This window comes from Zonotrichia albicollis, chromosome 2 (genome assembly GCF_047830755.1).
Source record: "Zonotrichia albicollis isolate bZonAlb1 chromosome 2, bZonAlb1.hap1, whole genome shotgun sequence".
Classification (NCBI taxonomy): Eukaryota; Metazoa; Chordata; class Aves; order Passeriformes; family Passerellidae; genus Zonotrichia; species Zonotrichia albicollis.
Window position 1 is genome coordinate 61,680,156 of NC_133820.1, and position 13,353 is coordinate 61,693,508.

Below are 13,353 nucleotides of genomic sequence, written 5' to 3' on the forward strand. Positions count from 1 at the left end.
TGCAGATCTGCCAGAGACTTTATGATAAAAATGAAAGGAAAATTATGATGTCCTGATACTGGTATTCAGGATCCTGCTGAAAGACACCTCAGAAGAAAATGGAAAATAATTTGCCTGAACTCATTGCTGGCATTTATGTTACTGAAGCTGGCTGTAAGTTGCATCTGCACTCCAAAACCAGTGTGTCAATCTTAGAATGTCCATTAATATGGACTTCATATGCCAGTACATATGAAATAATGAGGGTCATAGATAGAAAAACATGTACTGGAGGGCTGACAATGCATTTTGTCAACTGCACGAGGAATTTATTGCATGCTTATGAGATACATGCTTTGGAAACAATGTAATATGTTGATGTATAGTGAAATACCCTGCACTAAGGTGTGTGAACATTAGTAAGAAATTGAATTGAATTTTGTCTAGAAAATCTTCAATATATTCTTGTTTGATCCATGGTTATTTGTAATTAGTTTTCTGCTGGAGTGGTGATGTTTTTAGATCATCACTAGTGTGTGAGCTGTCAGTGTGGCTCCTCTCATTCCACTTCAGGCCTGATTACCCTGGGAACACAAGGCGGAGGAAGTCGAAGGAGATCACCAGGAAAAGTCAGCTTAGCATGAATCTAAGATTAGAGGACAGCTCTGAGCAGTTTTCTGTGGCTCTCATGTCCCTTAACTTTTCTGTTAGGTCTGCTCTGGCATTTGCTGGATTCTCCTCTTGAAGGGTGATCTGGTGTAGTTTTCCCTGCTTGGTACCTGTGCAGGCTTGGCTTTGGACTTTCCACTCAGTCACAGAATCACAAAATATTCTGAGCTGGAAGTGACCCACAAGGATCATGGAGTCCAATTATGAAGTGAATGGTCCATATGGGGATTGAGCCCACAACCTTGGCATTTTTAGCACCATGCTAAAAAAAAAAATCACACATTTGTAGCATGAGAGTTTCCTTTTGCTAAATTTTAAAGGCTCATGACACAGGAGCACACTGTTAGACTTCTCAGAAACTGGCTGCAAAAATGTTTTGTGGAAAGAATCAGCATTACATTCATTTGCTGTCTACTCCTGTGTAAAAGTGAATGCTTAAGGAAATGCTCTTTTTTTTTTTTTTTTTTTTTTGGTAAACATAAAGTCCAGATGTTTCATGTCACTGTTTTTAATGAAGATTTTTTTTCTTGTATTTGAAGGTTCAGTAATGTCATCAGAGCACATACCCGACTAGAATCGAGGTACAGTAATAGCTCTGGAGGATCTTATGATGATGACAAAAGTAAGTTATATTCAATTTGATGAAATCTCTGGTGTTTTGGTTGGAGTGGAGAACATTCCAATGACGAGCAGAGCCTCTCTGTTTAAGTTCTGTATAAACAGTAATGCAGCATTATCATGCAGGGAGTGTCCTTATTTCCCCTCCATATCTCATTTAATTAATTTACCTCATTTAATCTGGGTTGAGTCAAACCCATCTGAAGGCCACAGAACATCACAGAGAGCAGCAGCAGAGAATCCTCCAGGGAGTAACACATTGGGCCTTTCTTACATGGCAAGGCAAAAGACTTGTAAGAGCATTAGAACAAGCACTTTGATTTGTGCCATTTGGCACCGTATCCCTCCAAATCAAGTGCTGTTATATGAGCATGAAAAGAGGCTCAGGAGTTTCCAAATATGAGGTTTTATCTCCTCATTAGCTTTTATATGCTCTCTGCAACCAGTCTTGGGCTGCACTGTGCAAGCAAGTGATAGAGGGGAGATGGGACTCCTGAGCAAGCTTCTTGTTCTTTATGTATTTCTGCTAAATGGGCTGTAAATGGACACTGGTGCTCAGCAGAGATTCCAAAGAAAACCAGTTAACTGTTGTACAATAGTGCAAAACTGAAAAGCTGGATGGTTTGACTTCCTTTCTGGAGTGAATTCAATTTACAGATTTTGGCTAGGCATTAAGCAAATGTTAAAAAGTCAAGATCTTGTTATTGACTTTGATCACTGGCTTATTAAAGTCAGGCCAAGTTCTTTATCAGCCATCGTGTCTTGGGTTGGTATTGTAGACATCATTTTGGAACAGCATTTTGATATGAAAAGTAAAGATTTTATATATTTTTTAATCCAAGTAATTTTTTGTTGATACTCTTCTGCAAAATATGCAAAGACTGTAAAACACAATAGAATAGGATAATTTAATGTACACCAACAACTATTATTCATAGTTATGAAGCACGGTATTGACAAAATATTGTATATGTACAAACTCCAGTGTTTAAATACATAAGAAAGTGTGCAACATCTTAAACTCAGTGGGGCTTAGTACACTTGTCTTGAATTTTTTATGGCTTTCTAGTTCTGCAGCTACTTAAAATGCTTCACCAGATGTTAATTGAAGCACTGGCGCTAATCTCATCTGCATGAAAAATCTTTCAAGACAGAACAGCATTTATATTATCAGAACAGTCTTCACAAATACCTGGTTTTGACAAGAGCTTAGAGTGATAAAAAATTTAAAAATACTGAAATTTTCTTTGCTCTTTTGGAATGTCTCCTCCAGCCAGTGTCTGAATGTTTTTTCCTGCCTATACCTACAAGTTTTATACTACTGCGAATATTTATAAAGTGTGCTTCTCACAGGGGTTCCTTTAGCAAGTATGTGAATACCTAGAAGGAAAATAAAGTGTGTTTTACTTAGCTATTGACATTTATGTAGAATTCTAATAAGAGAAAGGAATTTTTATATCTCTTGTCATTCTACAAGAAACATAATGCAACTTCTAACTTACTTGCTCAGACAGGCAGCCCGGGCTGCAAAGGATTTGATGGTATGGCTTCTTCCCTCTCTCCAATCTATTTAATATTCATGTATTGCTGAGGATGTAAATGCAGAACACCACTCTGCAGCACACAATTTTTTTTTTTTTCAGGCAAGGATTGTATGTTTACCTTCAAGGTGCTTCTTTTCTTTTTTTTTCTTAGTCTGCACATAAACCTGTGAAAACAGGAGTGAGGATCTAGGTCTTGGTGTGACCTTCATGAAGCACTTTTCTGTGAAACACTTAAATTGGTAGAAATAAGTAGATCCTGTGCAGTGCTTTTTCTGTGAAAAGCATTTGACAAACATTATCTGGTTAATTCTGGTTAAGAATATGTGAAAATGCCATACTTTGCTGCAATATTAAGTCATTTTATTCTTCTTTATCTGTAACTGATCTGTCATCCTCCAGAGAATCTAAATAGTAACCTTAAAATATGAAGTGTTTCTTAAAAGACCAAGACTTAAAAATGGGATTTATAAAGTTGGCATTTTAGAAATAATTGGAGAACCCGCTACTTCATTGAAAATCTCCTGAAGATCTGGAAATCTAAAGAAGTTTTTCTAAAACTAAGAAGTGATGCACATTAGAAAAATCCAGCTCTGATACTTTTGTAGGCATCAAAACAGTTTTGTTTCCCGTGGGAAAGCTGACAAACATCAGATACATGCTGTTAAAAAAAAAAAGAAAAGGAAAATGCTGAGTTTTAAGCTTACCTAATATACAAAACAAAAATAAAATAAAAAAGAAAAAAACAAACAAAAACAAAAAAAGAAGGAACAGAACAAAAAATAATACTAATTAAAAATTCATAAAGGGCAGTGTTTGAATGTATGTCAAAAACAGACCAAGGAAGGATACTTTCCATGGCAGTATATCGCAAACTGCCAGACCTCAGAAATAAAAACTGAACAGTGAGAAAATCGAGAAGAATGAGAGGAAACAAAATACAGAAGAGATGAACAAAACTGTGCAGCTGGGACAAGAGAGAAAGTGGTGGAAATAACTAACTTGACCACATCATTGCAGATAAACAGGTGGGAGACAAAACCCTAACACTCATTAACAAACAGCAGCTGTCACAATAAAGCAAAATTAAATGCATCTTTGAGAAATTCAAGATATAATTCATCCCTGTTGAAAGAAAATTACCCTGAAGGTGTTTTTAGCACTCCTTATGCCTCCTTGCTAACTCAGGACATTTAACTTCTTCCTTTGTAGCGTCACTCAGCAGGGCAGTGGTGAGGAGTTGCAAGAATGTGTCACTGGTACTCTGCTCCTTGCAGCAGATGGCTTCTGACAGCAGCTTTGTTGGCTGAACTTTTCCCTCATTTTTGAAGAGAAAGTCTGTTGCTTGGTGCTTTGTGATCTGAATCCAGCACCACTAAGTGACAGCAGGGATTCAGCTGCTGCTCCTACCACTCAGTGCTGTCTGCCTGGAATCTCTTTAATTTCCAGCAGCATGAAAGAGGGATTAAAAATGCATCACTTGTTATTGAACACAGGAATTTGCAAACCTCTTGGCATCTTATCACATTGTTCCAAACAGCTGAACTCATATGTTAGCATAAAATCTCCTATAATATTTTGCAAAAAAAGGTAATCAGACTTGAGTTTTATGCACTTTTTTGAATGCTTTTTCATGCAGATGATCCTGTTTCTCCATATACAAGCTGGTTATTGAATATTGTTGAAACCAAACAGCCACATCCCCTGCCCATGCCTTACAATGGAGGATGTTGGGCACCCCTCGTGGACTATCTCCCTGAAACCATCACACCCCGAGGACCCCTTCATAGGTGAGCAGTTTCTCATTCTGACATTTCAGACAGTGAGATGCTTCCTCTTAGTAGCTGACCAACACCAATCCAACTGTCCCACCATTCAGAACACCTGAAAATCATACAGTCAATTTCTGCTGATTTCCAGTTCAAAAATCCACATGCAGTGAAAGCTCACAGTTCTACCAGATTTCTACCAGAAAGCCTGTTTACAATGTAGGACATCACTGATAAGAATAAGACTGATGAAACAACTGAAACAGAAAAGGAAAATTTCTTTTTCCCATGCCTCTGTGCCTATTATTCATAGCACTTTGATCTTTTATTCTAACTAGGCCATGCATATTCTGAAGTTCCTATTTTACATAATTTGTATTGACAATAATAGGGTTTTTTTCAGTAATGGGTACTTGTTTGCTTGATACTGTAAATAAAGTGCTTCAGCATTAATTGTACTGAGAAGAAATGCCACAAATCTGATAATTTATAGATTGTGTATTTCTTCAGAAATAAGCATCCTGTTTGTGCTTTCCCGTTTCCAAGAGGTTTGAAACTGATGTTGTGATTCAACTTCCAGGTGCAATATTGCTGTTATCTTCATGACTGAGATGGTGGTGGACCACAGTGTGAGAGAAGATTGGGCTCTTCACCTCCCTTTATTGCTACATGCTCTCTTTTTAGGTAAGACCAACAGAACAAGAAAGAAGGTATAAGTGTACTCCCTCCTTTTACTTTAGTTTTGCTGAAGCTATGGTACTGTGTTTCTTACATGTTTTATGATTTCCTCTCTCCACCCTGAAAGAAAAACCCCAAGGCAGCTGCAGTCTGTCAATTAGTCTCAAAACTTCAAAGTTTTTAATATTTTGGCCAATTTCAGCCAAGTTTGTGAGGTGTGTAGAAATTTGAAGATTAATGACTTCCTAAAATATCTCTATAAAAATGTGTGGCATGGCCCCTGCAAGGAAAGGAGGTGAAACTCATGCCTTTGTCCAGCTTGGTTAGTGATGACAGTCTACACATACCTTGAACCTGAACAACACACACCTGTGCTGTCTCTTGCTTTTGAAAAATAGTCTGTAAGAAAGCCAGGACTGCAGAAGTAGTGGAGGTAGGACACAGACCACTGGAAAGCAAAGCTTCATTAATTTCACTGTTGATGGAATACTTTATCATCAGTGTGTTCCCTTATGTACCTGGGCACTGAGGCATTGATTTTTCCCCACTGCTCTGTCTGTTCCTGACTGTAGCACAGTTCATCTGAAGGCTGTTACCTTCCTTGTCCTGCCTTTCAACATTACCAAAAGTGAGTGGCCTAATTTTTTAGCACACAAGGGTATTCAGCATTATAAAGCCATTCCCTGACTTCCGTGGTTGATAAATAATAGTGTTCACAAATAAACACAGGCAGTTGTGAAATAATTTATTATAGCTGAGATCACAGTTCACTTCTCATTCAGTCACCATAGTTACCATTAAGTATTCACAGTCAGCCTGGGAAGTGTCTGCTGATCAGCAGGCAAAAAGAGATTAAATTGGGATGTTACAGCACAGTGGTAAAATGAAGTATATGTTGAAGGAGATGCTTGTTCTCCTTTACTGCTACTCTGTTACCAACTGTTCTGCTTAAAAAATTTTGGTTAAATAGGGTTTTGTATATCAGTACATTGATTTCACAAATCAAATAACCATTAACTGATCAAACAGCATCTTTACTATGATTTGTAACAAGTGTGAGAAAACTGGTACTTACACTTAGTAATTGTGACAAGAATAAATGAAGAACTTAAGAATAGTACAGAGCAATGTGACCTTTGCAGTTAAGATGGCTTTAAGGAGCCTTCAGGGAGCCATGCAAATAAACATATGAAGAAACAGAGTTATGATACTGGTAATCAATTAGAAAAATGTCATTAGTTGTTTTTGCAATAAGGTTTCAACATTAGAGATTTTTAATAAGGAATAAATAGAAATTTAGTAATACCATGTGAGACATTTCCTTGGCTAAAAACTATCAGTTCTGCAATGTGAAATTAAAATTAAATGTAGCTGCTAACTAAATGTAACCGATTTAGTGGTAACTAAAGTGAGATCACAGCTTTCAGGCTTCAAGGTCAGTTCCTCTAGAGTTGTTATACATCCTGTGGAAAATTTTTCTATTCTGCAGTAGAGCTCTTGTGATGTTGCAAGGAAGCTATGCTACACATTAGCCAAAGGTATGAATGTAATTAAAAGTTAAGTATTGCTATCCTGTCGGAATAGGATAGCAATAGCTCATGCAGGCAGATGCATCTGATTGAAAAGCAGACTGGAAACTAGTATGTTGGCTAGCTGGAGAGTTGGTATCCTTTAATTTATTGGAAGAAGTGAGAAAATATTAAAATGAAAGAATTTTGCAATGTCTGTGTGTTTAATAGGTTATTGAATGGTTTGTAGTACTGTGGGTGAAGCAGGCAGGCAGACTGCTGGTTTGAACTTGCCTATCTCTAGTGCATGAAAATCGCTGCTGTTTAAAATCTCTTTTGCAACCAGTGTGAAATTAGTTGAACACTAGCCTCCTTTCCCATGGAAATGTGTCCCTGTCACAGAAACTTACCCTCCTTGGAACTCTTGAAGGTTAAAGAAGGGACCAGCCCTGGCCAAGTACAGAGACTGAGCTGTCCTTCTCACTCCCCAGTTGGCAGATCTGTGCCAATACTTTTATACAACTTGGGGTTTAATTGGATTTCAGCTGCCATTGTTGCCAATATAGGATTTATTTTCAACTAAAACACCTTTTTATATCCTTTGAAATGTGTGCTGAAACCAGGTAGGATGGGTTCGTTATCTCCTGGCAGGTGGAAGTAGATGGAGAAATGTGAATAGGAGCAGAAACCTTAAGAAGCTGAAATAGAGGTGGGCAGGATGGCCACAGTTCTTTTGGAGGAGGCTATTGCGAGATGAGTAAGACCAAGGGTCATGGGACCTTCAGAGAATTGCCCTTTGGAGCCAAAGGCACAGTGTTCAGACTGTGGCAGCATGAGGAGCTTCATTATTGCAGGCCAAACAAGAACCAGCATGACTAGAGTATAGTAGAAAATGCCTGACTTGAAAGATCTGTTGGCTGCTGCCACACAGAGTAATGAAGTAGCTGCTTTTTTGAAGAGGGACATATCCTGAGAAGAGAGGAGTTGAGGAAGAAAAAAGTTAACCTTTTCAGCACTGAAACTACTCTTAAACAGAAGAGAAAGTATGTTCAAATATACTGCAGGGTACTGAAAGAGAATCAAAATGAGATATACTAAACAGAGTGCAGAAATATCTGTTTCCATTGTATTTGTAATTTGTGAACTATTCTGGCTGTTTTAAAATCTAACAGCTGGCAGTAAACCAAATCAGAGTCTTTCAGTGCTAGACCTTCAGTTTGAGTTCTGCATCCTGAGTTAGGGGCTAATGTCTCATGCTGCTCACTGGTAGTTGAAGTTCTTTTTCAAATGATTTGTCTGTCAGTTCCTTTTTTAAGAAATCGGTATCTGCCTCTTACAGTTTGCAGTAATTCTGAAATTGTGCTAAAAAGTCTGATACTGTGGTAAGCAATGTAATTACAACCACCATCAGGAATACCTCATCTTTAAAGGTTTTCCAGACCTGTCAAATTAACTGCAGTGAGACAATGCATAAAGCTGTGTTGCCACTCATTCGTTGTACTTCATGTGTGAGACTTCAGAATGGAAACTAAATATACACATACATTTAAGTGACAACACTGGTAACTATGTCTGGAAATACTACATCTTTTGTTTATTTGCACTGTTATCATGAACTGCCTTGGAATTTTTGCTATTTCTGGAATGTGAACTTGTTTATTATTACTTCATATTCAGAGATTGCTGTAACCTTTTTCTTTTTAGGTCTTGACCATTACCGCCCGGAGGTCTTTGAACACAGTAAAAAGTTATTGCTTCACCTTTTGATTGCATTATCTTGCAATAACAACTATCAAGCCATTGCATCTGTGCTTCTGCAGACCAGAGAGATGAATGAGACCAAGACTCTGACAGTACAACCAGCATACTTGCCTGAATATCTTTACACAGGTAATGAAGACAAGGAGAGCACTGTATCATACTGCCAGGTTTTGATAAGTCAAAGTAATAAAGTGGCAAGTATGAACAGTTCCCATTAATGCTAATTCCATGTGAACTACCCTAGGGATGCATGCAACTTATTATTAGACAAATTTTCATGATATTGAAAAAGTTATCTAATGTAAGGCAAAAATATGTAATGTAGTATTTTAAAATTAATAGGGCTAATAACTTCCTGATTCCCCCCTCAGGGATCTAGCGCTACTTTAAATGAGGACAATCATTCCTCACCCTTAAAAGAAATGCATAAATAATTCCGACACAGGAAGAGCAGCAAGAATGTGCAGCTCAGATTTTCCATTATTAAATTAAGTTTCACATGATACACACCCTCCTTTTATATCACTGATACATTGCATTTCTGTCCTGAAATCTCTTTCTACATTAGGAGCCTTACTTCAGACCTCTGCTGAGGTCAGTGTTCTACTACTTTTAGCAATTTACCTGTTTTTAAGGAGTTGGTTGGAACCAATTTGTAGAAAGATGCCAGTTAGATTTACTGCTGTCATATATTACTAAAAGCAAGTGTTCTGTTCCATTTTGAAGGAATCACAGAACCAATAAAGAGTTGTGGGTGAAGGATTACTTGTCAGTAAGAGGGTGAGCAACTTTATCATACAGTGTAAAATTAAAAGTAAAGATTCTCATATCACTGCCATTTCCATAGTTATTTAGGAAGTAATAATTTGACTTTTTTTTAAAAATTACAACTTATTACTATTTTTTTCTGCGACAAAATTATTTTAAAGTAATGAGCAGAAGGGATAGGTATTCTAGATTGAACTATTTTGGCCAAAGATACTTCATTCTGAATAACTTCTGTGAAAAGTTATCTCACAATAATTTCCTGTCTGGAGTTGGGTGGGTTTCTTTCCCAGTGCACATCTATTAATTATTAAATAGAGAATAAAATTTTTCCATTAAAATTATATTACTGCTTTTCTGCCAAAATGAAAAACTGTTTTCATTCTTGTGTCTAAAAAATGTAATTGGTACCCTGATTCTGGCCCTCTGGAGCTCCAGAACTTATCAAGACTTGGTATTTTGGTCTGGTTTTTGAGAAGCTAATATAAAGAGTGAGAGTGTAGGTGAGTAGCTATAGCAAAGAATCCTAACTGAAAGTGCTTCAGCTCAGGTTTGTTCCATGTAATGTCAGGCAACTAAATTAAGAGTCTTCTCATTTGCAATGGATTTTGTCCTGCTCCCATTTTTCTCAGAAGGCAACTTTTTTCTGTTGTAGGTACAGCCTAAACATGACTAGAAGTTTAACCTTAAGAAAACAGGTCTTGGTTTTTAATCTTAGCTCTGAAACTGTGACAAGCTTTTGATCTAGCAGAACTCTTACTCAGGTGTTTCATCCTAATGCTGAAAATATTTTGTATGATGAGTCCAGTGGGTACAGTTACTAAAGCTGTTAAAAGAAGCCACACTTGTGACTTAATTTCCATTACATTTGTAAAATTAGGACACCATAATCGTTCTAAAAATTCCACCCAGCAGTTTTTTTCCATATCAGACTAGGCCAGAGAAGTGAACTTTGCATGCACTTTGCCAACTTCTAAATTCACATTTAAAAAGTCCTACTTCTGAATGTAAAGAATATTCCTGGAATATTTGTTTTCCAAGTACTGTTGTCCTTGTGCAGTAAAAACAGAAATCTTGACTTGGATAGTTTTCATTTTATTCTAGATTCTACATGTTTAGAAACAAAGTACCATTTTCACTCCCATCAGTATTTGAGGGTTGTGTTCTTCAGGTTTTCCCCGTGTTTCCCAGTGGAAGGTTTCTGCTGCTGACTCTGGAAAGAGCTGCTTGGCAGACACTTCCAGCTGCAGAGCTGGCCCAACAGTGCATTCCAGCTTTATCTCCTCCCCTTTGGCTGGCAGGTGGCTTTGACTTTCTGCGGGAATACCAGTCCTCTCCAGTGCCAGACTCCGGCTTGAGCTCCAGCTCCACCTCCTCCAGCATCAGCCTGGGAGGCAGCAGTGGAAATCTCCCTCAGATTACACAAGAAGTTGAGGACGTGGACACTGCTGCTGAATCAGATGAGAAAGCAAACAAATTAATTGAGTTTCTGACAACCAGGTAATGCAGATAAGCAGAGGATGCATTTGTACTCGAAATGGACACTTTCATGAAGCAACTTAAAGGAAAATGACTGAGTTCTAATAGTAATTACAGACCCCATTCCTCTTTTATTGATACTTACAGTGGTAGGTAGGTACTGAAAAGCACTACAGTCAGTAGTAAATAAACAGAAAAAAAATCTTACCTGACAGAAATAAAATGTTTAATTTACCAATAGTTTTATGTTCAGAAATGAACTAATAGATGCAGCTAGTTTCATTATTATAAAATTAGATACAAAGTGTAAAGTACGTAGTGAAAGGCCATAGTGAAACTAATATTAACTACCAGCTGCAGCCAGCAGATTCTAGGCACAATGTTAAATTAAAAAACAGGGATTTGTTTATGCTAAATATAAAATATAAGCTGTGCTGTGCTAAATACACAGCACAGCTTCTATTTTAAAATACAACATAGGAATATTTATTTACTTTTATTTAAAATTATGTTTGGTTGCATGTTTCCCAGGTCATGGACCTGTAAATATCTAAGTACCTGTATAGATTATATATTTTAACTGATTACATTTATTTCAGATAACTCAAAGAAATTTTGCACTTTGTTATGTATTTCTTTAAGGGCATTTGGTCCACTTTGGTGCCATGAAGATATCACTCCCAAAAATCAGAACACCAAGAGTGCTGAACAGCTTACTAATTTTCTGCGCCATGTTGTATCTGTATTTAAAGATTCCAAGTCAGGTAGTAAATATTTTCCTTTCATAACTAAAAAAATATCCCTCATGGTCACACTTAATGTTTGTCCTGTGACTTAGTACATCTGCTTATGCAGAAGCACAGTAAATATGTCTTAACAAGGATGTATGACTTATGAAAGAATTGCTTTAAAATAATCATGTTAGATTAAACTGTTCCTGAGTGTTGAATATTTCTTCAAAGCTGTTGGTAGAAAGCCTTTTGATTGATTCTGCCAGATAAAATCTCCTCTGTGTCCTGTTAGTAAAATACATCACAGCTTCTAAGTAAATAGACTTTGTTAAATTTCTTCTGGCAATAAAAGTTTATTTTTCATTTTTTATGGTTTTTAGAACATAGGGAATGTGCTGATTGCATGTTGAAAACCAGCACAGTCACTAATTAAATAATTTCCAAGATCAAAGCAGAATGCAGCATCAGTATTTATATTAAAGATCTTATCCAAAGCCTTCTGAAGCTGACAGAAAGTCTCCTAATTCAGTTTGACTTCAGGTTTGGGAGTTTTCAGAAGTTACTGTTGCTGGCAGCAAGAATACTGGATGGCTTGAAAGTTTGTCCAGGAATTGTAAAAAAAAAATAAATCAGATTATCAATTTCATACTCCAATTTTTTTTTCAGTTAATTTTCTTGCATTCTGTGCAAAACAAATGTAAAATTCTCCAAAGCACAGATGTTCCTGCACCTCCATTTCTCAGTGTCTGCAACATACACTAAGGAGCATATCCTCCTCACAGAGTAGGTTCAGCCTGTTTATGACCCACAGTAAAGTCTGTAATAAAGAAGGGGGGAAAAAAATTGACATTCTGTGCTTTTGCTTAGGTTTTCATCTGGAGCAGCATCTGAGTGAAGTTGCTTTACAAACAGCTCTTTCAAGCTCTTCCAGGCATTATGCTGGTCGCTCTTTCCAGATATTCAGGGCCCTAAAGCAGCCCCTTTCTGCACACGCGTTGTCTGACCTCCTGTCAAGACTGGTGGAAGTTATTGGAGAGCATGGAGATGAGATTCAGGTATGCATGTGTAAACAATGCTTCTTGGAGCTGTTGATTCAGTGCTTACTTAATATCAAATTACCATTTTACAAGGTGTTCTGGAGTCATGTGATGAAGAGTAGAATGTGGCCTCGGAATAGGTTACTTTTGAGCATGCTGAAATCATATATACCTTAGCTAAGCCTTCATCAAGCTGTGACAATCTTACAATAGCTCTAAAGAGAACAACTATAAAATTTTAGTAATTGTCACTCCAAATGAAATATTTGTGATGACCACTTTTTTCCTTTGCAACTTCATTAATTTGGATTTAAGGAATCCATCATCTGTCTGGTGATGTAATCTCACAATGTGAACTAGACACTGTCTCATTCCTCAGAAGTTAGCATGTTTAGGAGTAAAGAAATCTGCACCACCCATAATAATACAAAAGCTTACACTGACTTAATTTGATACAGACCTTTCACAGCACTATGATGTTCACTCTGTTTAGCTAAACAGACTGAAATTTTACAATCAGAGACTATTTATAGCAAGATTCAAGACTTAATAAAGAGAAATACTGGCTCTCAGTAAGAAATAGACTGACATCACCTCCATATTTTATTTAGGTAATGAAACTGCCACAAGATGACAGTAATACTCTGTCACAACTGCTTGTGTAGAATTTAAATCAGTGACCTGCAAGTCAGAGGTTCAGTGTGTCATTACCAATCCCTTGATGAGATATGTGCCCTTCTTGCATACCTTCATAGATCATTCAGAGGCAGAAAATAAAACATACTTGTAGGGACATTTTAATGTTCAGGGCAGTGGCT

At 37.1% G+C, this 13,353-nt stretch overlaps 1 protein-coding gene across 9 annotated transcripts in view; it reads left to right on the plus strand.

Moving 5' to 3' along the window:
- Positions 1 to 13,353, plus strand: part of LOC102066586 (protein furry homolog) — a 223,907-nt gene that overhangs the window by 166,626 nt on the left and 43,928 nt on the right. For all 9 annotated transcript variants that reach the window (XM_074535307.1, XM_074535306.1, XM_074535308.1 and 6 more), the window contains 7 exons: positions 1,188 to 1,270; positions 4,447 to 4,597; positions 5,157 to 5,260; positions 8,467 to 8,652; positions 10,590 to 10,788; positions 11,410 to 11,531; positions 12,366 to 12,553. In XM_074535307.1, the coding sequence (XP_074391408.1) occupies positions 1,188 to 1,270; positions 4,447 to 4,597; positions 5,157 to 5,260; positions 8,467 to 8,652; positions 10,590 to 10,788; positions 11,410 to 11,531; positions 12,366 to 12,553 (1,033 nt within the window). The remainder of the gene's footprint in view (positions 1 to 1,187; positions 1,271 to 4,446; positions 4,598 to 5,156; positions 5,261 to 8,466; positions 8,653 to 10,589; positions 10,789 to 11,409; positions 11,532 to 12,365; positions 12,554 to 13,353) is intronic.